The sequence below is a fragment of the Sorex fumeus genome, unplaced genomic scaffold (assembly GCF_029834395.1).
Source record: "Sorex fumeus unplaced genomic scaffold, SorFum_2.1 ptg000081l, whole genome shotgun sequence".
Lineage (NCBI taxonomy): Eukaryota > Metazoa > Chordata > Mammalia > Eulipotyphla > Soricidae > Sorex > Sorex fumeus.
In genome coordinates, this window is record NW_026606138.1 from 3,100,970 (window position 1) to 3,128,183 (window position 27,214).

The window sequence follows — 27,214 nt, forward strand, 5'->3', positions numbered from 1 at the left end:
TTAGCTGAAAGAAATGTTAAAAGCCAGTTATCTGTTGTGATTCTCTTGCTAAATGTAACTGATTTCTTGATGGCCTTGGGCTCTAAAATTTGGATCATGCAAAGTTTGGTCGTGTAGAAACTGATATTTAATTTTGAGGCTCATAATTAAGCATAGAAATTAACAGACCCCTAATTTAGAGGTTGGTTTGGCCATTTAAAGATGTGTGTGCAGTCTGTACTTTATTATTTTGTTTCTGGTTGATATGGGAGCATTTTTTTCTCCTCAGTGTTTCTGGTAAACAAATTTGGTGTTTAGTCTGTTGAGAAATTACACACATTGAATGTATTAAAGGCGAACCATTGTCCTTGAGAGGGTGTTACTTTGTATCTGGGGATAAGAGTGAATTAATAGAATTAGACAGCATCTGTAGTTATATTTCAACTCTGTGCTCTGTCAGCCTCCAACCCTAAACAAAAAAGCAGAATCTGTTGGGACAACATTACTCAGTTGACATAGTATGAAACTGACTTGATTTCTATGTATCCAAAAGCATGAGGAAGAATAAAGACTAGAAGGAAGTGAACTTTACAAATGGATGAACAATGACAGTAGTTCTAGGAGAAATGAACATGAACACAAAGAAGAATATCAGAGATTGCTTTGTGCACATCTTTTTTGTACAGTGTATCTTGTGCTTCAGGGGATGCTTTGTTCACCTTCAGTAGAAACTCTCTACCATGAAGCAAAGCCTCCCAGAAGCCACTCTTGTCCCAGGGGATTCTTTAGACTTGGAAGAGGAGCCTGAGCTTTCTTCTGCCAGGCAGTCATTGTCTTCCTTTAGAAATTTGCCCTTTGTCCTAAGATGCAAACCATCATCCAAGGTAGCTTTTGAAGCTCAGTTGTTCCTTGACTTGCAGAACATCTGAACTCAGAGTTCCACTCATTTCTCAAAAAACACCATTTGTTAGGAAGAATTTAGAAAAGTGACAGCCCTATCTTAACCCCAGCCACCAATAGAAAGATGCCATCAAAATAACACAGCATTATGACCAATCTCTGCCTATGAGTTGCAATATCCATATAGTCTCATAGAAGAGCTTTGTTTTGCTGAGTAAGAACTTGTCTTACTAACCCACCTGGAGATATTTGACCTGTTATTTTTGTGTCTGTGTTATTTGACTGTGGTCTTGAGAATTCATTCATTGAGACTTCCACTGTGTCAGTCTTCTCAGGGGTTGGCTTGCATTGGTCATAAAATTTTAATGAAGCAGTATTTGTTGCTGAGCAGGCTAAGTAAGAGTCCAATGCTATTGTTTGTCATTAATGCATTTTGACCCAGATGCTATGTCCATTTAGTAACGAAACTCACTTATATCCAACATTAACAATCAAACAAAAAAATAAAACCAAAATCTGAAAAGACAATATGCATTAGGATGAATTTCTGCTTTTATTAAAGTAAATTGAAATGTCTGCAACTGTAGACTTTAAGATAAAGAAGGCCTTTGATATTACAAAGCTAATCAAATTATACTCTTCATAAATGGGAAATTGAGGCCAAGCAGTGTTATTTCCAGGACTAAATGAATCACAACTTCAGTATATTATTTTCCATTCATTGTCAATCAAAGTTTACAAACTGATTTTTATATGTCTTTAAAAAATGTCTAACACATTAGTAATAAAATTTTTTGTTCTTACTGTGAAAGGGGTTGATCTACATGTTATGTAGATTCCAAGATAGAGTCTCACTATTAGTCTCACAACTCATGAATAACCTAAGCTGGGGCTGAGTGTAAAAACTTTCCTAAGCCTCTGAAGTTTTTTTTTTACCAAGTAATACAAACAAATTAACAACTGACATATTAATAGGAAAAAAAATCTGTCACTGTCACTGTCCTCCCATTGTTCATTGATTTTCTTGAGTGGGCACCAGTAACGTCTCCATTGTGAGACTTGTTGTTACTGTTTTGGGCATATAGAATACGTCACAGGTAGCTTGCTAGGCTTTGCTGTGCGGGTAGAATACTCTCAGTAGCTTGCCAGGCTCTCCGAGAGGGACAGAGGAATCGAACACTGGGTCAGCGCATGAAGGCAAACGCCCCCCCTGCTATGCTATTGCTCCGACCCAATAGGAGAAAAAATCTAGGATGTAAATTTACATCGCAAATTTTAGAATGAATAGGACACTTGAGAGATTTTATTCTTAGTTAATGTATGGGATAGGAGCCATGGGTGCGAGGAACTGCAGGGCATCTCATGACAAAGTCATCTTGTCATAAGATGTTTCTCTGATAGAAAAGTAATTTCTGAAAAAGACCCTATGTCTGAGTCTTTATTCTTTTTTTGGTTTGTTTTTGTTTTTTAATTTTTAAATTATTTATTTATTTTTTAAAAATTTTTATTTGTGAAACACCATGAGGTACAGTTGTAGACTTAAAAATTTTGTGCTTGGGTTTCAGTTATACGATGATCGAGTACCCATCTCTCCACAAGTGACCTTAATCCACCACCAATGATCCCAGTATCCCTCCCACCCCCATCCCCCACTTCCCACCAGCCTCTGTGGCAGGGCATGACCTTTGGTTCTCTCTCTCCTTTTGGGTGTTGTGGTTTGCAAAAGAGGCATTGAGTGGCAATCATGTTCGGTCTATGGTCCACTTTCAGCATGCATCTCCCATCCTGGGAGGATCCTCCCAACACACTTTATTTGGTGCTCCCTTCTCTATCTGAGCTGCCTTTTACCCTAACATGTGCGGCTGGCCTCCAAGCCATGGTATAAACCTTCTGGTACTTATCTCGGCTATTCTTGCATGTTAGTCTCTACTTATTACTTTATTACTTTATATTCCCCAGATGAATGCAATCTTTCTATGTCTGTCCCTCTCTTTCTGACTCATTTCACTTAGCATGATACTTTCCATGTAGTACCACTTTATGTAAATTTCATGACTTCATCTTTTCTAACAGCTGCATAGTACTCCATTGTGTAGGTGTACCAAAGTTTCTTTAACCAGTCTTCTGTTCTCGGGCACTCAGGATTTTTCCAGATTCTGGCTATTGTAAACAGTGCTGCAATGAACAAACAAGTGCAGATGTCACTTCGACTATACTTTTTTGCTTCTCTGGGATATATTCCCAGGAGTGGTATTGCTGAGTCAAATAGGAGCTCAATTTCTAATTTTTTGAGAATCGTCCACACTGTTTTCCAAAAGGGCTGAACCAGTCGGCATTCCCACCAGCATCCACACCAGCACCAGTTGCTTTTGTTCTTGTGGATGTGGGCCAGTCTCTGTGGTGTGAAATGATATCTCATTGTGGTTTTGATCTGCATCACCCTGATGATTAATGAGGTAGAGGATTTCCTCATGTGCCTTTTAACCATTCAGATTTCTTCTTTGAGAAAGTTTCTGTTCATTTCATCTCCCCATTTTTTGATGGGGTTGGATGTTTTCTTCTTGTGGAGTTCAACCAGTACTTTGTATATCCTTGATATCAATCTCTTGTTAGATGGGTATTGTCCTAGCACATGGTCTATTTTGGAAAATGTTCAGTGTGCACTGGAGAAGAATGTGTATTCTTTCTTTTGGGGGTGTAAAGCCCTGTATAGGTTTATAAGCCCTCTCTCTTCTATTTATTCCTTCAACGCCAGTGTTTCCTTGCTGAGTTTTGTTCTTATTGATCTATCCAGAGATGATTAGGTGATATAGAAGTCTCCGACTACTATTGTGTTGTTAGCAATGTCCTCCTTAATATCTGTTAGCAGTTGTTTTAAATATTTAGCTGTTCCCTCATTAGGTGCATATACATTTAAGAGTGTGATTTCTTCCTGTTGTACATATCCCTTGATAAATAGAAAATGGCCTTCGCTGTCCCTTCTAATCTTTTTCAATCTAAAATTTGTGTTGTCTGATACTAGTATGGCCATCCCTGCTTTTTTGAGGGAACTGTTAGCTTTCAGGATTGTTTTTCATTCTTTAACTTTGAGTCTGTGTTTGCTCTGACTGTTCAGATGAGTTTCTTAGAGGCAGTAGAATGTTGGGTTCTATCTCTGAATCCATTTTGCCACTCTGTGTCTCTTAATTGGTGAATTTAGACCATTGATGTTGAGAGAGATTATTGTTATGGGGTTTGTGTCATCATTCTGTAAGGGTCTGTTGTCCTTGTAGGGTTTGTCTTGTCTTATCGTAGCCCCTTTAGCCCTTCTTTTAGGTTTGGTTTTTGTGTAAACTCACACAAAAGGGGGCACAGCACACAGTGGCGGTGGCTCTATCTCTCCCGCCACCCGCATTCGGTAGTCTCACCCTTCTTCCACCCTGGAGAGGTCGATGGTGATGGTCAGGCGGAGGAAGGAAACGAGGGTCAGGCTGGTTGATATTAGTCGCAGTTTATTCCGATCCTCTCTCCATCTACACCGGTCTCCTTCTCTGCCTCCACTCTCTCTTTCCATTTCTGCAGTCTCATTATATCTCTCTCCAAGAGGAATCAGGGGAACAATTACACATAGGTGGGGTCACAATCAATAGGGATAGAAATCTTAGCCTCAGGGAAAGCCGCTCCTAGGACAGATCCTCATTATCAGATCAATCCACCCTTGAGCAATTCTCCTGGGTGTGTATCTCCTCTCCTTGTCTAGCAAACATATAAGCATATATAATATAAATCATTTTGTATGGATACAGTAAGAAATATCTTTAACTTATAGAATTGCTCTCCTAGGGCCATCTGGATCTCAGACTACAGTGCTCAGGCCAGATAGTCTTTCCCACCCTAGCAGGATCCTAGTCTCATCCTTACCTTTGGATTATGACAGCATTTGTCTATGATCAAACTCTTAACTTATAGTTAAAAATCATGGCACTTTGGCCTGGCCCATTTTGCCAGGGTAGCTTAACACTTGCCCTGGGTCCATTCAGTCCCTCATCAGGACCCTGCTTTTGGGGTGTTAGGAACCAAGGGCAACTGAAGCTTAAGTCGAGAAAGCAGATGCCCAAGAGTGAATAATATTCAAAGCCAATCAAATCCCAAGTTACAAAGCATAATGTTAACGGTCTTCCTGTATCTATACAAAAAGAATATTGCTTTAAAGTAAACTGTTCATAAGGCATAAGGAGAAGAGAAAGGCAATATTTCACTCATACATATAAAATCATAGAATTCTGGGAAACTGACTTTACAAATTAACAGTCTGATTAGGGGGAAAGCTGATTAACTGGGTGGGGAGGAGAGCATAGGGAAGACTGTTTACAGATAAACACAATGGAATGGAAGTGCCTCAGGAGCACTGTGATGGGTGTAACCAGATAAACCTAAGCTTCTTGTGGAAGAAGGACAAAGCAATGTCACCCTACAGGTTTTGAGTCTATGAAGTTCCTGAGCTGATGTTTATCCACAAAATAGTGTACAATTCCTTTGAGTTTGAGCGAGAGTTTACCTGGATATAGTCTTGGTGAAGCATTTGTTTCAGTGAGTTTTTTCACTATATCCCACCATTGCCTTTGGGTTTGGGGGTTTCCTGTGATAGGTCTGCTGTGAATCTAAGGGGTGCTCCTTTGTATGTGATTTCCTTCTTTGACCTTGCTGCTTGCAGTATTGTGTCTCTATCCATGGCATCCATGATTCTAACTATGATATGTCTTGGAGTGTTTTTGTTAGGGTCTCTTTTAGCTGGCACCTTTCGGGCTCCTTGAATCTGAATGGCTGCATTGTCCAGCTCTGGGAACTTTTCAGCAATGATTTGTTTAATTATGACTTTTTCATTTGGATTGTTTCCCTGACCTTCTGGTACTCCATTGATTCTAATGTTGTTCCTCTTGGAGTAATCTCTTAGGAGTCTGATTTGCTCTTGAGCTATTTTGAGGCCTTTTACATTATTTGTTGTTGCCTGTTGGCCTGGTGCAGCTGATCTTCCAGTTCACTGATTCTGTCTTCAGCTGTGGCCATTCTACTTTTGAGGACACAGACTGAGTTTTTTATTTCATCCATTGAATCTTTTATTCGTGACATTTCTGTGTGTAGCTTTCCAATTTCTGCTCTCATTTCTTCCTGGATTTTCTCAATTGTCTGATTCATTGTTTATTTCATGTCCTCCTTCAATTTACTGGATATCTGTCTCACTGTTTCATTGAGTTCTTTGAACATCTTCATTACTTCATATCTGAATTCTTTCTCAGAGAGGTCCCTTAGGTGAGTAGCACCTACTCAGGGTTCTGTACTCTTTTCATCGTTCTCCCCTCGTGGTGGGGATTTGTGTTGTTTCTTCATGTTGGTGTGGAGGTATGGAGACTGAGATGTTACACGAGATTGCTGGGTATGAGCAGTTTACCTGTGGCTCAAAATTAGTCCATGCCCACTTCTACAGAAGCCCCACCCACTTCTGAAGAGGCCACACCCCCTACGGGTACCTGGTGTGTGGGGGGAGTACAACCTTGGGGAAGAAGACCAGGCACAGCGTTGGGGAGGATCAGGAAGAGGCTCAGGGATGGTGAGCGTCCTGGGTCTTTATTCTTTAAGGAAATGTTAATAGCTACTACTGAAGTACTGAAGGGCCCAACTGACTTTCTTCCCACATCCCTGAGTGATACATATTGGGGAAAAAAAACATTTGGGGACATGTTGGGCAAAAGTCTATCAGACATCAGCACATTTCTATCTTTTACAATCAATAGTCCAGTAGATAAGAAGAAAGATGGATGACATATGGCACCTGTGTATTAACACACTCATAAGTAATTATGATTGTGAGTGATTTCTAGAGTTCTCAGGGGGCGAGTGATACACTGAGAATGGATATTCTAAAGGTGATGAAGGGTGTGTGTGTGTGTGTGTGTGTGTGAGAGAGAGAGAGAGAGAGAGAGAGAGAGCGAGAGAGAGAAAGAGAGAGAAAGAGAGTAAAACTAAATTTTGCAAGGGGTAGCTTACTTAAACATGATTGTAGGATGTTTTTCTTCAATATTATATTAATTAATATTTGGTAAAATAAAAAGAATCTGGAAGCCTCTGTGAACTTTACCTCTGGGAGCAAGCATATAGAATTAGTAGAAATATAAGGGGTTATATTTTTTCTTATGTTCAATATTTTTTGCTTGTTTCTTATTTGTTTGTTTATGTGGTGCCAGAAATCAAATCCAGGACTTCACACAGGCTCGGAGTATATTATAAAGCTGAGTATCATAGGTGGTTCTAAATGTCTTTGTTTAGGTTAATGTGTAGAAATATGTAATCAACATTAAAATTAATAATACAATTTTTAATTAATCTAAACAATTCTCTCATATATCTTAGAGCTCAATAACTCCTTTCCCACCTACTCAACTCAAAGCTAGTATTCTGATTTCTATTATTATAGCTTGATTTTATAAACTTCTTAACAGGATATAACTGGAATTGCACAAGAGTCACTCTTTTAAATACTATTTACTTAGTTCAATGCAATGTCTATGAGATTCATTTATACTGTTGGATTTATCCAAAGTTTGAGAATTTATTTTTTTTAATTTAATTTAATTTAATTAATCAATAGCTGTGAAGATACATGCCTTATAATATTACTCTCATGCACAAATACATACTTTCTAATTTAAATGAATAGTCACGAAGACATATGCCTTATAGTGTTACTCTCGTCCATGCAACATAAAATGTGCAAACTAAAGATTAGATCTTAGATGTATGTTTGTTTTTAATGGTTTTGAAAGTCTATTGCATTTATTCTGTCAAACATCCAATATATCGTCTTAGAAAAGTACAAAGTTGGAAACATTACTCACATCTTAGTATAATAGCAGTGTTAAGAAAAAATACTGCTCTGGTCTCTGTAGTATCTCAAGGTCCTGGAAAAAGACCTGGGACATAGCAATTACCTGGTAGATTTTCACTGTCTAACAAGTGAACATCAAGGGAAAAGAATCTTAAGTCTTTTTTTTTTTTAATTTTCAGATTGTTGGCAAGGAGGCCTCTTCTAACCCCAATATTGGTATAAGTATCCTGATGGGTGTGAGTGCTACCATCATGATTCTGGGTTTCTTGGGATGCTGTGGTGCCCTTACTGAAAACCGGTTTTCCTTGTTTGTGGTGAGTTCTTCATGCAAATCCCAAGTTCCAGAATTTAGACTTTGAAGGAACTTCTGTTTCCTTTTTCTATCCAGAAGACTTGTCAAGATGGATAAAACTCTTAACTTCAGAAGCTTTGTTTGTGGAAGGTAATAGTTTAGTTTAGGGGAAAAGATGTGCTGAGAGTAGACATTTTATTCATTCATTAGTTCATTTGTGCATTTTTACCCATTGTTTGCTCTATACCAAATAGAGCAAGAAATTATAAACAGCCTTTATGTACTAAAACACTGAGAGAAATTGGCTGGCAAGCGTTATACTACCATGGGAGAAGGTCCAAGAAGAATAGAGGAGGCGACTATCAAGTCTGGGGAAGAAATAAATAAGGCATTTGCCTGATGGAGGATGTAACTAACTTTCCAGAGGTAGATCCTGGAGATGCAACAGGAACATGTTTAGGGTATTGCAAGCCCTTGGATATGGCTTGAAGTGATATAATTTATTTTCAGTAAATGATGAAAGTCAAGTCTGAATGTGCACTGTTGTCAAATCATGTTCATGCTAAAAAAAAGATAAAAGGGTGAGATCAGATTTGTCACTTAGAAATCTTCAAGGAGGATGATTATGTTGGGGTAACCACAGACATTGATTTTAACATATACAGAAAAAAATGGTGAACATAGAAACCTATTAGACGATATCATCAACTTATTTACACATATATCTGACATAAGTTTATCAGATTTTATCTATTTTTATGATATTGGGTCAATACAAACATATTTTACTGTTTTTTAAATGAGAGGAGACAGGATTTGAAGGGAATTTTACAATAGCCAAAATGGGTGCCTTGTAATTTAGAAGGCCCCTTTGCATTTGGGTGACTTAATTACTTGGGAAGCTGTGTTAAGGTTTTTTTTTTTTTTTTAAGAAAGTTAATTTGTGAACTGCTTTTCCAAAATTCTGATTTAGTCAATCTGGTTTAAGTTTCAGAAATTTACATTTGTAACAAGCCTGCATGTTATTCTTAATGGTGGAAATATGGTTTTAAACCCAGTTCCAATTTAGTGTTTGATGAAGGAGAAAGAATAATATTCAATAATTTCATCAAGGCTTTCAAACTTTATTCCATTCACATCATGCTGATCCCACTAATTTTTATCAATACTTTTGTTTTGTCTTAATCACTTTCCTTGGTCAGTCTTTGAAATCAATATTTCTTTATAGTAATGACCCCAAAGTTTCTTGATGGGGAAGAATAAATGAAGTATGTGGTTAATATTCCAATTATTATACAGTCTAACTGCAGAAAGAAGTGTCAGGCTGAAATGTTTCAAGATGTTACTGAACATATTAGGGAAAGTATAATTCATTCCTTTTTCTTTTTGTCTTTCAGTTTTTTGTAAGTTTGTTTGTGCTCTTAATCATGCAGGTGACTGCAGGCATCTTATCACTTGCTTTCAAATCTCAGGTGTGTACACATATATTTGATGATTTTCAAAAAGTGTGAAAAATGATAATACTTGCTACTGGTGTAATGATTTAACAATGCATATTTTTTCAACTTTCAGATTGACTTCATTTTTAGAGAGTCTATGTCTAAAAACGTCAAGCTTTTGGAATCAACAGATGAAAGTGCAAAGCATTTCCAGGAAATTCTGATTGCATATCAAGAAACGGTAACTATATTTTGTAGATTACTTAGAGAGTTGGTCATAGTTCAGGCATGTTTTCCTAATTTTTTCCTTAAAAGGCTTATTTACTAAAGATTAAAAACTCAATTTTGATATTATTCTGCCACAATGGAATAAGAAACATACAATATTCTTGCTTATTTTCTAGTTTATTACCAAGTTCTGAAACAGTTTGGAAGAAAAATAAATATTTAGGAAAGATTGAGTCAAATCAGCAATTGCTTTAATCTCTCTCTCCCCCTTCCTCCCAGTCTATCTTCCCATTCCTTCTCAGTATTTTCTTGTTCTGCCCTTTCCTGGCTATGTTCCCCTGTCCCCTCCAGAATTTATTGCTGCTTGCTATGTACCAGGTTTTTTATTTAGTTGCCCATTTAATTCTACCAGTAACTCTATGGGATGGATAATACCATTGTTCTCATTTTCCATATTTTACAGATATTTGGGTTTGGAAAGGTCTGAGCTAAGAAGTGATAGGGTTAGAATTTGTTGCGCATATTGTTTGACTTGTCAATTATTTAATGAGTGTTGAAGACATTTTTTCTGTTTTTCTATTGAGGGTAAAGTCAAAACTTGTATAGGTGTTGATTGAAGGTATGTTACTATCTGAGAGCCTAATTAATTATTTAACTTTGCTAAATGTGACTATAAAAGACTTCAATCCAGTATGATTTTTCTTCTTAGGATCACAAACAATTCTGTTAGCCTGCCTTCACATCATTTCACATCTGTGAAATGATCTTTATACATTTCTCTTTGTTTCCAAATACACATTTACTTGAAGAATTGACTAAAATATGACTTTGTGAAACTCCTTCTAAACATACTTCCACCCATAATTTTCACCATGTTAGCTACAAGTAGAATTCATATTCTATATATTTTAGAAATAATTTTGCTATGCTAGAAGTTGAACCCAGGCTCTCAGATATTCAAGGTATAGGCTCTATCACTGATTCACATCCCTGGCTCTTAGAATTCTTAAAATCTTAGAGGAAAAATGTATTTTACATACATTATTTAATCTATATACTTATTAATTCAAATATTTTATAGTTATGCTAGTCTATAATCAAATCTTAAAGATCTAAGTTACAATTTTTGCCTTTCTTATCTTAATTACACCCCAGCATGATTGCTATTTTAATTCATCATGTTAAATAAAATCTACATCCTAAAAATATACACCATTTAGTCCTTCTATAGATTCAGAAGAAAAAGTAAATGTTTCCACATGTTGCAATTAAAATAAAAATCTATTACATGACTTCTAATAGTTCTGTTTTGAAGTTGTAATGGCCTAGGGTTTTTATCTGCCAGATGAATTTTTTAGAACATTTCCTAATTATTGTTTGAATAGAGCTTATAAAAATTGTTTAATGATCATACCTAAGAGTTGACATCTAATATGTATCAGTTCTTGTTTAATTCCTAATATGTATCAGTTCTTGTTTAATTCCATTACATTATACTTTTCTTAGCTATCCAATAGTTGCATCCTCAATTCTTTCTTTCTTCTATCTTTCTTCTTATCCCAGATTATTTATTCCTGCTTTTTAAAAAAATATTTATTGAATCACTGTGAGACAAACAGTTTCAAATTTTTCAAAATGAGTTTCAGTCATACAATGTTCCAGCACCCATCTTCACCAGAGAATATTTCTTGCCACTGATGTCCCCAGTTTCTCTCCACCCACAACTCCACCAACACCCCCATAGCCTGCCTCTGTGGCAGACTTTTCCTCTCTCTCTTTCTCTCTATCTCTCTCTATCCCCATTAGGCAATATGGTTCGTAATTCATAAAGGATATTGTGCATATCATTTACCTCCTTTCAGCACTCAATTTTTGTCCAAAGTGGTCATTTCCAACAATCATTGTAATTGTGGTTCCTTCTCTGTCCTAACTGCACTCACCCTCTTTGTGAAAAGCTTCCTACCATGGGCCAATCCTCCTGACCCTTGTTTCTATTGTCTTTGGTGATTATTCACATACTATGCTTATTATTTGTCCTTCAAATAAGTACAAACATTCTATGTTTGTCTCTCTCTCTCTGAATGATTTCATTCAGCATAATAATCTCTATGACCATCCATGTATAAGCAAATTTCATGACTCATTTTACTAAGAGTTGTATAGTATTTTATTTGTGTAGACGTACCAAAGTTTCTTTATTCATTCTTCTGCTCTCAGGCACTTTGTTTCCAGATTCTGACTACTGTGAATAGTGCTCCATAGTAGTGCAGATGGCGTTTCTGCATTGTGTTTTGGGGTCACTAGGATATATTCCCTAGGAGCAGTATTGCTGGGTCATATGGAAGCTCAATTTCTAGTATTTTGAGGAATGTCCCCGTTATTTTCCAGAAAGACTGATCCAATTGGTATTCCCACCAGCAGTGAATGATAGTACTTTTCTGTCTGTATTCAAGCCAGCAGTACTTGTTCGTTTTGATGTGTGCCAATCTCTGTGGAGTGAGAAGATATCTCATTTTTATTTTGTTCTGCATCTCCACAGATTATTAGTGATGCAGATTAGTGATATGATTATTAGTGATCTGATTAGTGATGCAGAGCACTTTTTCATGTGCCTTTCGTCCATTTGTATTTCTTTTTTCAGAAAGTTTCTGTTCATCTCTTATCCCCATATTTTGATGGGGTTGGAGTTGTTTTCCTTGTAAAGTTTTACCAGTGTCTTATATATATTGGATATTGATCCCTTATCAGATGAATGCTGGGTAAATGTTTTTCTGTGGACTGTCTTGTATTCTGATCTTGTTTCATTTGAATTGCTGTGGCTTCTTAGTTTAATACAGTCCCATTTGTTTATCTTTGTTTCCACTTGCTTGGTCAGTGTTGTTTAATCCTTGAAGATGCCTCTAGATTCAACATCATGGAGAGTTCTGCCTATGTTTTTCTCTATGAACTTTATGGATTCAAGTCTGATATCAAAGACTTTAATCTACTTTGATTTTATTTTTTGCGTGGCACTAATTTTTTTCCTTGTATCTGGCCAGTTTCCCCAACACCACTTGATGAAGAGGCTTTCCTTGCTCCACTTAATATTTTTTGCTCCCTTATCAAAGATTCACTCATCATATTCCTGAGGGTCTATCTTAGGATATTCAAGTCTATTTCATTTATCTAAGGGTTTGTCTTTATTCCAATACCGATGTTGTTTTGATAACTATCACATTGTAGTACAGTTTGAAGTTGGATTAAAAAAAATGTCTCTCATTTCTTTCCCAAGGACTGCTTTAGTTATTTGGAGGAGTTTATTATTCCATAGAAATTTAAGGAGTTTTTGATGTGTTTCTTTTACAAAAATGCCATTGTCCTTCCTATATGCAAATAATGAGACAGAAGAAATGACAGGAAAAAAAAAAACAATCCCATTCATAATTGTGCCCCAGAAAATCAAATACCTCGGAATCAGCCTAACTAAAGAGGTAAAGGACATCTACAATGAAAATTACAAAACGTTACTTCATGAAATAAAAGAGAACACGAGGAAATGGAAAAATATCTCCTGCTCACGAATAGGAAGAATTAGCATTGTCAAAATGGCAATACTCCCCAAAGCACCATACAGATTCAATGAGATCCTTATAAGGATAACCCATGAAATTCTACAAAGAAATAGATCAGGCACTCCTGAAATTCATATGGTACAACAAATGTCCACGAATAGCTAAAGCAATTCTTGGGGAAAAGACGTGGGGAGATATTACCCTTCCCAACCTCAAACTCTACTACAAAGCAGTAATAATTAAAACAGCATGTTACTGGAACAAAGGCAGGGCTGCAGACCAATGGAACAGGGTGGAATATCTGTACACACAACCCCAAATGTATGAACATCTTGTCTTTGATAAGGGAGAAAGAAATGTGAAGTGGAGCACGGAGAGCCTCTTCAACAAACAGTGCTGGCATAACTGGACAACCACATGCAAAAAAATGGGCTTAGACCTCGACCTAACACCAGGCACAAAAGTCCGATCAAAATGGATTAATGATCTCAACATCAGGCCAAAATCCAAAAGGTACATCGAAGACAGGGTTGGCAAGACCCTCCACGATATTGAGGCTAACGGTATCTTCAAAGATGACACTTCACTGACCATCCAAGTGGAAACAGAGATAAACAAATGGGACTATCTTATATTAAGAAGCTTTTGCACCTCAAAAGATACAGTGACCAGAATACAAAGACAATTTACAGAATGGGAAAGGATATTCACCCAATATTCATCTGATAAGGGGTTGATATCAAGGATATACAAAGCACTATTTGAACTCTACAAGAAGAAAACATCCAACCCCATCAAAAATGGGGTGATGAAATGAACAGAAACTTTCCCAAAGAAGAAATCCAAATGGCTAAAAGGCACAAGAGAAAATGCCCTACATCATTAATCATCAGGGAGGTGCAGATCAAAACAACAATGAGATATCATTTCACACCACAGAGACTGGCCCACATCCAAAAGAACAAAAACTACTAGTGCTGACGCAGATGTGGCAAGAAAAGGACCCTCCTTCACTGGTGGTGGGAATGCCAACTGGTTCAGCCTTTTTGGAAAACAGTATGGATGATTCTCAAAAAATTAGAAATTGAGCTCCCATTTGATCCAGCAATACCACTCCTGGGAATATATCCTAGAGAGGCAAAAAAGTATAGCCTAAATGAGATCTGCACTTCTATGTTCATTGCTGCACTGTTCACGATAGCCCAAATCTGGAAAAGCCCGAGTGCTCGCAAACAGATGACTGGTTAAAGAAACTTTGGTACATCTACACAATGGAGTATTATGCAGCTGTTAGAAAGGATCAAGTCATGAAATTTACATACAAGTGGTACTACATGGAAAGTATCATGCTAAGTGAAATGAGTCAGAAAGAGAGAGACGGACATAGAAAGATTACATTCATCTGGAGGATATAAAGTAATAAGATAGGAGACTAATGCTCAAGAATAGCTGAGATAAGTACCAGAAGTTTCACTCCATAGCTTGAAGGCCAGCTGCACATGGTAGGGGAAAAGGCAGCTCAGATAGAGAAGGGAACACCAAGTAAAGGGTGTTGTGAGGATCCTCCCAGGATGGGAGATGCATGCTGAAAGTAGACTATAGACCGAACATGATTGCCACTCAATGCCTCTTTTGCGAACCTTAGCATCCAAAAGGAGAGAAAGAACAAAAGGGAATCCTGCCACAGATGTGGGATAGGATGGGGGGATGGGGGCAGGGATACTGGGATCATTGGGGGTGGAGAAAGGGCACTGGTGGAGGGATGGGTACTTGATCATTGTATAACTGAAACCCAAGCACAAAAACTTGTAATGTCCACAACCATATCTCATGGTGTTTCACTAATAAAAATTAAAACAAAAACAAAAACAAAAAAACAGCAAAAAATAGATAAAGTGCTTAGCAACCCCTCCCCCCCAAAAGAGCCATGGGTATTCTTAGAGGGACTGCATTGAATTTGTACAAAGCTTTGGGGGGAATATTGCCATTTTTTCCCTTCTAAATATATTCTTTTACTTAGCCAAAATATTTCATTTTGGATAAGTTTATATTATGTCTTTACCTCACATTTAAATTTGCTGTAGGTTTTTTTTTTTGAATCACCATGAGTTGGAGTTACAAAGCTTTCATGATTCAGTTTCAGTCATACAATGATAGAACACACATCACTTCACCAGTGTACCTTTCCTACCACCAATATCCCCAGTTTCCATCCTGCCACCCTTACTCCACCCCACCCCTGTCTTTATGGCAGGCTCTTTCATTCTTTCTCTCTATGTTTAGGCAATATGATTTGCAAGTACTGCCATTCTGATTATATTAATCCACCCAATCCATGAATAGGGGATATATTTTCATTTCCTCTTTTCTTTTTTTTTTTCAAATTGAATCACCATGAGATACAAAGTTACAAAGCTGTTCATGATTGGGTTTAAGTTATACAATGTTCCAAAACCCATCTCTCCACCACTGCACATTTCCCACCACCAAAATACTGAATATCTCTCCTGCCACTCCCCACATCCCGAGGCTACCTCTATGGCAGATCTCTCTCTCTCTCTCTCTCTCTCTCTCTCTCTCTCTCTCTCTCTCTCTCTCTCTCTCTCTCCCCCGCCCTCTTATTTTGGGAATTATGGTTTGCAACACAGATACTGAGAGATCATCATGTTTGGTCCCTTACTCCCTTTTAGCAGTATTTCCCATCCAGAGTGATCACTTCTGATCATAATTGTCATAGTGGTCCAAGCCCTATGCCACCTAACCTCTCTCCCAGCACTTGAGGAAGGTTCCTAACCATAGACCTTGTTTCTACTGTCCTTGAGTATTAGTTGCAATGTTTTTTTATTAAAAATTTTTCTTAATAGTGAGACATCATGAGGTACAGTTGCAGACTTACACATTTTTGTGCTTGGGTTTCAATTATATAATGATCAAATACCATCCCTCCACCAGTGCCCACTTCCCACCACCAGGCATCCCAGTATCCGTCCCACCCCCCATCCTCCCCATCCCACCCTGACTCTGTGGCAGGGCATTCCCCTCTGTTCTCTCTCTCCCTTTGGGTGTTGTGGTTTGCAAAAGAAACATTGAGTGGCAATCATGTTTGGTCTATAGTTTAGTCTAATTTCATGTTTGGTCTAATTTCAGCATGCTTCTCCCATCCTGGGAGGGTCCTCCCAACACCTTTATTTGGTGTTCCCCTCTTTATCTGAGCTCCCTTTTCCCTAGTATGTGTGGTTGGCCTCCAAGTCATGGAGTAAAATTCCTGGTACTAATCTCCGCCATTCTTGGGTGTTAGTTTCCTATTTTGTTACTTTATGTTCCCCAGATGAATGCAATCTTTCTATGTCTATCCCTTTCTTTCTGAGTCATTTCGCTTAACATGATACTTTCCATGTAGTACCACTTTATGTAAATTTCACGAATTCATCCTTTCTAACAGCTGCATAATACTCCATTGTGTAGATGTACCAAAGTTTCTTTAACCAGTCATCTGTTCGCGGGCACTCAGGTTTTTTCCAGATTCTGGCTATTGTAAAGAGTGCTGCAATGAACAAACAATTGCAGATGTCACTTCGACTATACCTTTTTGCCTCTCTGGGATATATTCCCAGGAGTGGTATTGCTGGATCAAATGGGAGCTCAATTTCTAATTTTTTGAGACTCGTCCATACTGTTTTCCTAAAGGGCTGAACCAGTCGGCATTCCCACCAGCAGTTAAGGAGTATCCCTTTCTCACCATATCCTCTCCAGCACCAGTTGCTTTTGTTCTTGTGGATATGGGCCAGTCTCTGTGGTGTGAAGTGATATCTCATTGTGGTTTTGATCTGCCTCTCCCTGATGATTAATGATGTGGAACATTTTCTCATGTGCCTTTTAGCCATTCGGATTTCTTCTTCGTGAAAATTTCTATTCATTTCATCTCCCCATTTTTTGATGAGGTTGAATGTTTTCTTTTTGTGGAGTTGAACCAGTACTTTGTATAGCCTTGAAATTAACCCCTTATCAGATGTGTAGTTGGCGAATATCCTTTCCGATTCTGTAGACTGTCTTTGTATTTTGGTCACTATTTCTTTTGAGGTGCAGAAGCTTCTTAGTTTAAGATAGTCCCATTTGTCTATCTCTGTTTTCACTTGCTTGGCCAGCAGTGTGACATCTTTGAAGACACCATTAGCTTCTATGTCATGAAGGGTTTTGCCAACTTTTTCCTCAATGTACATTATAGATTCTGGTCTGATGTTGAGGTTTTTAATCCACTTAGATCTTACTTTTGTACATGGAGTTAGGCAAAGATCTGAGCCCATTTTTTTGCATGTAGCCGTCCAGTTTTGCCAGCATAATTTGTTAAAGACGCTTTCCCTGCTCGCTTCACTTTTCTTGCCCCCTTATTGAAGATTAGATGGTCATATGCTTGAGGGGAGATGTCAGTACATTCAATCCTGTTCCACTGGTCTACAGCTCTGCCTTTGTTCCAGTATCATGCTGTTTTAATTATTACTGCCTTGTAGTAGAGTTTGAAGTTAGGGAGCTTGATTCCTCCCATTTTCTTTTCTCCAAGAATTGCTTTAGCTATTCTTGGGGGTTTATTGTTCCATATAAATTTCAGGAGTGTTTGCTCCACTTCTTTGAAGAATGTCATGGGTATCCTAATAGGGATTGCGTTGACTTTATACAGTGCTTTGGGAAGTATTGCCATTTTGACAATGTTAATTCTCCCGATCCATGTACAGGGGATATTTTTCCATTTCCTCGTCTCCTCTTTTATTTCCTGAAGTAGCATTTTGTAGTTTTCTTTGTACAGGTCCTTTACTTCCTTAGTTAAGGTGATTCCTAGGTACTTGATTTTCTGGGGCACAATTGTGAATGGGATTGTTTTCTTCATGTCACTTTCTTCTCTTTCACTATTTGAATATAGGAAAGCCATGGAGTTTGGGGTATTGATTTTATAGCCTGCTACTTTACTATACAAGCCTATTGTTTCTAGAAGTTTCTTGGTAGAGGTTTTAGGATTCTCTAGGTATAGTATCATATCGTCTGTGAATAGTGAGAGCTTGATTTCTTCCTTTCCTACCTGGATGCCCCTAATATCTTTTTCTTGCCTAATCGCTATTGCAGTTACCTCCAGTACTATATTGAACAGCAGTGGAGAGAGTGGACATCCTTGTCTCATCCCTGATCTTAGAGGGAAGGCTCTCAGTTTCTCGCCATTGAGGACAATGCTTGCTGTACGCTAGTGGTAGATGGCTTTAACTCTATTGAGGAATGTCCCCTCTATCCCCATTTTAGCTAGGGTTTTCATCATAAATGGGTGCTGGATCTTGTCAAATGCCTTCTCTGCATCTATTGATATGATCATATGATTTTTATCTTTTCTTTTGTTGATATGGTGGATTATGTTGATTCATTTCCGAGTGTTAAACCAGCCTTGCATCCTCGGGATGAATCCTACTTGGTCATGGTGTATGATCTTTTTGATGAGTAGTTGAATTCTATTTGCTAGTATTTTTTTGAGAATCTTCGCATCCGTGTTCATCAGGGATATTGGCCTGTAGTTTTCTTTTCTCATGATGTCTTTGTTTCCTTTTGGTATTAGAGAGATATGGGCTTCATAGAAACTGTTTGGGAGAGTTTCCGTTTTTTCAATTTCCTGGAAAAGCTTGAGAAGAACTGGCAGCAGGTCCTCTTTAAATGTTTGGAAAAATTCGCTAGTGAATCCATCTGGGCCCGGGCTTTTGTTTTTGGGAAGACTTTTGATTGCAGTTTCTATTTCGTTGATGTTAATAGGTCTATTCAGATACTCCAGATCTTCTTGATTCAGCTTTGGGAGATTATAGGAGTCCAGGAATTTGTCCATTTCTTCTAGGTTCTCTTGTTTCGTGGCATACAGACTTTCAAAGTAGTCTCTGATGATCTTTTGGATTTCTTTGGTTTCTGTTGTGATATCCCCCTTCTCATTTCTGATTCGGTTTATTAGGGTTCTCTCTCTCTGTTTCTTTGTGAGTGTTGCTAGTGATTTATCTATCTCGTTTATTTTCTCGAAGAACCAGCTCTTGGTTTCATTGATCTTTCGGATTGTTTCTTTGGTTTCCATGTCATTGATTTCTGATCTATGTTTTATGATCTCTTTCCTTCTGCCTGATTTAGGCTCTTTCTGTTGATCCTTTTCTAAGGTCTTGGGCTGTGAGGTCAAGTTGTTTATGTGCATCGTTTCTACCGACCTAAGATATGCTTGCAGAGCTATAAATTTCCCCCTTAATACAGCTTTTGCTGCATCACATAGGTTCTGGTAGCTCATGTCTTCATTCTCATTTGTTTCCAAGTATCTTTTGATTTCGTCCTTAACTTCATTCCTGACCCACTTGTTGTTCAGCATCGAGTTGTTTAACTTCCAGGTGTTTTATTTGGTTCTCCGTGTCTGTGTGTGATTCACTTCTATCCTCAGTGCATCATGGTCTGAAAAGATGGCTGATACTATCTCTATCTTCCTGATTCTGTTGAGGTATGTTTTGTGTCCTAGCACATGGTCTATTTTGGAAAATGTTCCGTGTGCACTGGAGAAGAATGTGTATTCTTTCTTTTTGGGGTGTAAAGCCCTGTAAAGGTCTATAAGCCCTCTCTCTTCTATTTCTTCTTTCAGAGCCAATGATTACTTGCTGGGTTTTGTTCTTGTTGATCTGTCCAGAGGTGATAGGGCAATGTTGAAGAATCCAAGTACTATTGTGTTGCTTGCAATGTCCTCCTTAAAATCTGTTAGCAGTTGTTTTAAATATTTAGCTGTTCCCTCATTAGGTGCGTATACATTTAAGAGTGTGATTTCTTCCTGTTGTACGTATCCTCTGATGAAGAGAAAATAACATTCACTGTCCCTTCTAATCTTTTTCAAGGTGAAATTAATGTTGTCGGATACTAGTATGGCCACCCCAGCTTTTATTGCAGGAGCTGTTTGCTTGCAGGATTGTTTTCCATCCTTTGACTTTGAGTCTGTGTTTGCTCTGAGTGTTGAGATGAGTTTCTTGTAGGCAGCAGAATGTTGGGTTCTGTCTCTGTATCCATTTTGCCACTCTGTGTCTCTTAAATGGTGAATTTAGACCGTTGACATTGAGAGAGAGTATGGTTATGGGGTTTTGTGTCATCTTTCTGTGCGGGTGTGTTGTGGTTGTAGGGTTTGTCTTGTCTTATGGTAGCCCCTTTAGGCCTTGTTTTAGGTTTGGTTTTGAGTGTATGAAGTTCCTGAGCTGCTGTTTATCTAGAAAATAGTGTAGCATTCCTTCGATTTTGAGTGAGAGTTTAGCCGGATAGAGTATTCTTGGTGAAGCATTCATTTCATTGAGTTTTTTGACTATATCTCGCCACTGCCTTCAGGCTTAGAGAGTTTCCTCTGATAGGTCTGCTGTGAATCTCAGGGATGCTCCTTTGTATGTGATTTCCTTTTTTGCCCTTGCTGCTTGCAGTATTGTGTCTCTATCGGCAGCATCGATCATCCTAACTATAATAAGTCTTGGAGTGTTTCTGTTGGGGTCTCTTAGCTGGCACCCTTCGTGCTTTTGAATCTGAATGGCTGTATTGTGGAGCTCTGGGAATTTCTTGGTGATGATTTGTTTAAGCATGTTTTTTTCATTGGGATTGTTACCCTGAGCTTCTGGTAGTCCAATGATTCTAATGTTGTTTCTTTTGGAATCGTCTCGTAGGACTCTGATTCTCTGTAGAGCTATTTTGAGGTCCTTTTTCACTGTTTGTTGTTGCGTGTTGGCTTGGTGCAGCTGATCTTCCAGTTCACTGATTCATTCCTCAGCTGTGGTCATTCTATTTTTGAGGGCAGAGAGTGAGTTTTTGACTTCATCTAGGGAATCTGTGATGCATGCCATTTCTGTGCGAAGCTTTCCAATTTTGGCTCTCATTTCTTGCTGTATTTTGTCGATTGTGCGATCGATTGTTTCTTTCATGTCCTCTTTCAATTTAGTGGATATCTGTCTGACTGTTTCATCGAGTTGATTGAACATCTTAATGACTTCATATCTGAATTCCTTGTCAGAGAGGTCCCTAAGGTGGCTAGCACCTCGTGAGGCTTCTGAACTTATTTCCTCGTGGTCTCCTATGGCGGAGATTTGCGTTGTTTCTTCATGTTGTTGTGTAGGTGTAGGGATGAGATTTCTTGATTTGAGTAAACTCCCTGCGGCCGCATAAGCAGTCGCCCGCCAAAAGTTAGCCCACGCCCACTTTTTAAAAAGCCACGCCCACTTCTAAAGTGGCCACACCCCTACAGATACCTGGTGTGTGTCCCGGGAGAAAAGACTCTGGTGGGGAGAAGAGACCAGCTCGACTTGGGTGGCCGAAAGGGAGAGGCAGAGAGGCTCTGATCAGCGTTGTTGCCCGGCGTCTGCGGGACGCCTCCCATTTTTTTTTTTAATATTATCAGTGAGTGCAATATTTCTGTGTCTATTATCTTCTGACTCATTTCACTCAGCATGGTACTCAATCCATTTATTAAGCAAATTTTATAACTTAATTCTTCCTAACAGCTGTGTACTATTTTATTGTATAGATATACGATTGGGCTGAGGGATAGCAAAGTGGTAGGGTGTTTGCCTTGCGCGCAGTCAGCCCAGCCAAGCTGGGTTTGATTCCTCCACCCCTCTTGGAGAGCCTGGCAAGCTACGGAGAGTATCTCGCCCTTGTGGCAAAGTCTGGCAAGCTACCTGTGACGTATTCAATATACCAAACACAGTAACAACAAGTCTCAAAAAAAAATGGAGATGTTACTGGGCCCGCTTGAGCAAATCGATGAACAACAGGAGAACAGATATACCATTGTTTCTTTAACCAGTTTTCTCTTTGGGGCACTTGAATTGTTTCCAGATTTTGGCTATTGTGAACAGTGCTGCAATGAACATAGAAGTCCATAGTGCATTAATTCTGTGTATTTTTCCACCTCTGGGGTATATTTTGAGAAGTGGTATTTATGGGTCCTATAGAAGCTCAATTATAGTTTTTTGAGGAATTCCCACATTGTTTTCCAAAAAGACTGGAAAGCCATCCAGTATTGTTTCCATTTTCCCTAGCATTTTCCCATACCTTTCTTCTTGAAGAATTTTCTCTCTAACAGAGAACAAGATAGGAGAGCAAAATGAGGGATACTTATTTTAATCTTATAAGTTATATACCCTGAGCCACTGGATTATCATGTCTTGGTTTTCTCTCCCTTTTCCTTTTCCTCGTTGTTTCTCCATATTTTGAATCATTCTGGATTTGAATTTTTTTGCATTATTCTATAATTCTCTTCCATTATTTGCACTCACTACCAGATTGTACAAGGCCCTGGTCATTATTTTGGTTCTCTGAGAAACCTTTTAGCATTTTCCTTCTCTTTCCAAAAATTATCAGAGATCAGGAGTTGGAAACTTTGTTGTATTTTTTTTAATTGGGAAACGTTAAAAACCACTTATCTTTTTGGAACCAGAGTTCTTTACAGATAACTAGACTCTCTTCTTCTCTATAGAAATGCCTTTACTAAAATCTAGGATACATAGATTAGATTCTGCCACTATATTCTTTCTCTATTCGATGTAAAATATTCTTTCTCTAATAGAGAAAGAAGATAGTGGCAGAGTGCTTCACTTGCAACTGATACAGGCTCGACTTTAGTACCTCAAATCATCCCTTATATCCCACCAGGAGCCATCCCTTGAACTTAGAGTCAGAAGCAAACCTTGAGCACAGCCAGGTGTTGCCCCAAGCAAAATAAAATAAAAGTAGATGGAAGAATTTTCAGCCTTTCTTGAAATTCTTTAGACTTGCATTCTACAACTCTATTTTTTTTTTCATTTGTATTAAGTCTACGGAGAAGGAATCTTCCATTTTTGCTTCTGTATTGAGAGGTAGGGATGTGAACCATTTGTCTTGGTACAACATTCATCTTAATTATTTCAGAAGAATATGATTTAATGTGTTACCAATTTTCTGTACTCTCTAATGGCTGTTTTTGTATATCTACTTTTCATCAAACAGTATAAATGCTGTGGTTTGGTAAATGGAGCTATTGACTGGGGAAGCAATTTTGCTGAAAATCATAAATCATGTAACTGTCTTAATGAAGCAGATGATTGTGTAAATTATGGTGGAAGAAGTGTTTTCAGACAGGTAAGAACTAAATTAAATTTTACATAGAAAGTGGTTCATTTAATTTCCTTTCACAATGAAATTGTATTGAAACAATAGATTTGGTGAACAAAAATTTTATTGAAACAATTACAATTGTAATCATGATATAAAAGTCTCAGGGATCACCTCTAGCAAAGAAATCCTTATTCAAAGATATGAATAGAGGGGCTGGAGCAATAGCACAGCGGGTAGGCTTGCACACGGCAGACCCAGATTTGATTCCCAACATCCCATATTGTCCCCTGAGCACTGTCATGAGTAATTCCTGAGTGCAGAGCGGAGTAACCCCTGTGCATCGCCAGGTGTGACCTCCCCTCCAAAAAAGGCAAAAAAAAAATATGAGTAGAAGTTGGAGGGATAGTACAGAAGTTAAGGACATACCTTGCTTATGACTGACATTGGTTCAATCCCCAGCTTTAGTTGGTCCTCTGAACATCATTGGGTGTAGCCCAGAGACCTCCAAGCACTGCTGGGTTTAGATATGGAGGTCTCTGAGAACCACTGGGGCTGATTCAGGTAAGTGGCACTCCACGACCCAAATGGCACTCTGTTTTAAGTTCCTTGCATTCAACCACCAGCCTTTTTGGTTGAAAACACAGGAAGTAACTTTCACACTTCAGAAACACTACTTGAAAGCCCTTCCCAAAAAGAGATAAAAATTTTTTAATTAGCTTTTTATTACATTATTTACAAAGTTATTCATAGTTGAGTTTCAGGCATGCAATATTCTAACACTGATCCTGTTAATAGTGTCAAATTTGCTCCGACAATATCCCCAGTTTCCAGCCCCAGATCCCAAACCCCCAGCCTGATTCCTCGACAGGTACATTTTTAGTTTGGTTGTTGTAGTTTGATATCGTAAGACAGATCTTTTGAGAGAGAATGGCGAAGGACACATCCAGCAATGCTCAGGGATTATATCTGGATTTACAGTCAGGAATTATTTCTGGGATGCCAGAGATTGAACTCAGTTACCACTGTGCAAGGCAAGCACCATACCGCTGTACTATTGCTGCTGCTCCAAAAGTAGGTATCTTTTTCTTTAATAAATTAAGTGGTCACTGGGCCACATGATCTGCGAATTTCATTGGGTCTAACTTGCAGCAAAACAGATATATCCAAAGGATTCTATGTGTGACCTTACCAAGGACAGGCACAGCTACGACCAGAAATAACTTTGGGAAAATTTTCAAGTGAGGAATCTTGGAATATGCATCTGAATGCAGGACTCAGATTCAAATAAGAGATTTGACCCAAAGAACAAGGAAGGCTGATTCTGATTTTCATGGTTGCCCAATCTCAAGGACTCAAACAATGGTGTAAGGGTGAAGCTACGAGAATCAATAACATTGAGAGTCAGCACTGATTTCAGCTGAATATTCACAACATTGGTTAGATAAAACACAAATACAGTGACACAGACTCCATATGGAACATGAACCTATAGTCACTACCCACAACTGCACAAAAACAGACCCTCACCCTATCCTTCACAGCACAATGAAGAAATAGAGGAGTTCACCAAAGTTAATGAGTGACTATGAAAGCCTAGCAAGTACCACAAGCATCCAGGAGCTATATAACCTTTTATATGAGGACTTAAATGTGACAATGGTAAGGTTGTTGAGTGACTTGAGTGAAATAGTGGACTAGATATCTATCAAAGAAAGAGAAATTGTAAAATATGGTAGGAAACTGAAATCAGGAACCACTGCACAAAAAGATTGATAGATTTTTAATACTGCTCTCCTATAATTAAATATATCAACTAGATAAAACATGAATAAGAGGCATTGGCTTAGAGAAAGAAATGGAAGATGTAAGCTTAATAGATGGATATAGGGTTTTAAGACTCCTGAAAGTTAAAATCACCCAGATCCTCCAAATTCCAGTAGGCGGGGGTCACACCCACCAACTGGCCCCCTGGCGCCGTGTAATCCCATCAACGGCCAAGACTCAGAGACTATAAAAACCAGCTCCCGGAACCGCGTGGCCGCATTTGCGGCCACACAACATCTTATTATAACATCTCATTATCTCACTCCTACTTTGGACAAACTGGCAGGCTACCGAATGTAGCCTGCCCACACGGCAGAGTCTGGCAAACTTCCCGTGGCGTACCCAATATGCCAAATACCAGTAGCAATGATGGGTCTCATTATCCTAAAGAGCCTTGAATATAATCTCAGGGCTAGGATGAAAGAGACGTTACTGGGGCCTGCTCGAAGCAATCAACAAATAACAGGATGATTTGTGATTTGTGTGATTTGTGAAAGTTAAATATGCAGTATTCTCTAAATACATTCATGCTGAAGCGCAAAATAAGTCTCCATAAATCAAGAGGATAGAAATCATGGAAAGCATCTTCTAAGACCATAGTGTATAGAGAGAAATTCAGGGGATTTGGAAAAATTTGGAAAAACTCAATTACTTTAAATAAATAACTTAAATAACTTAATATTACACAATCAGTAGGTCAAAGAAGAAATCAAAAAATGTCTTCTTTGACCTACTGATTGTTTAATATTAAGTTATTTAAGTTATTTACTTTAAAGTATTTGAGTTTCTCCAAATATTCAAAAAATCCAGGAAATAAATGAGAATAAAGATACAAGTTACAAGTCTGTGGGTCATAGCAAAAGCTGTCCTAAGAGGAAACTTCATGGCAATGTATTTATCAGGAAACAAAAAAGTCCAAATTAATAACTGAATTATACCTATTATGATATTTGGGCTGGAGAAATAGTTCAAAGGATTGAATGCATGCTGGAAGGAAAATGTAGCACAGAGTGGGAAGTGTCCTGAGCACTGGTAGGTGTGATCCAAACCAACACTAAAGAAAAAAGAGAGGAAGATACCGGAAAAATAACGAAATTAGAAGCTCAAACTTAGCAAGAGAAAAATAATAAAGCTTAGAGCAGAAATCAACAGTATGGAAGCAGAAAGGTCATCACAGAAGATCAATGAAACCAAGAGCTCACTTACCAAAAATTAACAAGATGGACAAATTCTTAGTTATATTCACAAAGAAAACATAAATGAAAGAATTGATTGAAATGAAAAGGAAGACATAGCAACAGAAATTCAGAAATTCAAGGTATCACTAGAGATTACTGTGTTATTTTAATGGTGTGTACCTTTAAGAAATAGTAAGTCCTCTAAGCTTTTAAAACTGAATCAGTAATTGGAAAGATAGCACAACAGAGAGTAAGGTGCTTCCTTTGCATGTGGCCAAACCAGGTTTGATACCTGACACCTGATATGGTCCCAGGAGCCTGTCAGAAGTCCCTGAGCATAGAGCTAGTAGTAAGCCCTAAGCATCTCAAGGTGTACCCCCAAAATGTTATTTACATTTCTCCTTATCTTAGTGTTACAATATCCCTAAGGAAAAGAGATGATGAATGTGGTATAAAGAAATATACATTCTATATAGGGTAGATTAAAAATTACATTTTTTCTTATTGATAAATTCTTTTTGCAGATTGCTATTTGCATTCTGTTTCATTTTCTCTTTAATTTTGAGTCAACTAAGGATATCTCTTTCTCACCAGGGAGAGGTCACAAGTGGTAGAATATTTGCATTACATATGAGAGGCCCTGAATTGGGTCCCTAGAACATATGGTTCCCAGAGTTGCACTGACTCAGAGACCCCAGCACTCACCAAGAGTGGCCTCTAGGTCTTAGCCTTGCTCATCACCCGTTAACCTCCCTGCCCACCCCAGCGTAGATTTTGAAAAGTCTGACATTATCCTATAAAATAATGCATATTCTTTATTCACAAATAATCAACAGATTATTTGTAAT

At 38.2% G+C, this 27,214-nt stretch overlaps 1 protein-coding gene across 1 annotated transcript in view; it reads left to right on the forward strand.

Annotated features, from left to right (window-relative positions):
- TSPAN8 (tetraspanin 8) overlaps positions 1-27,214 on the forward strand; it is a 61,275-nt gene that overhangs the window by 31,504 nt on the left and 2,557 nt on the right. The window contains exons 2-5 of the mRNA XM_056130685.1: positions 7,921-8,055; positions 9,431-9,505; positions 9,606-9,713; positions 23,257-23,388. Of these exons, the coding sequence (XP_055986660.1) occupies positions 7,921-8,055; positions 9,431-9,505; positions 9,606-9,713; positions 23,257-23,388 (450 nt within the window). The remainder of the gene's footprint in view (positions 1-7,920; positions 8,056-9,430; positions 9,506-9,605; positions 9,714-23,256; positions 23,389-27,214) is intronic.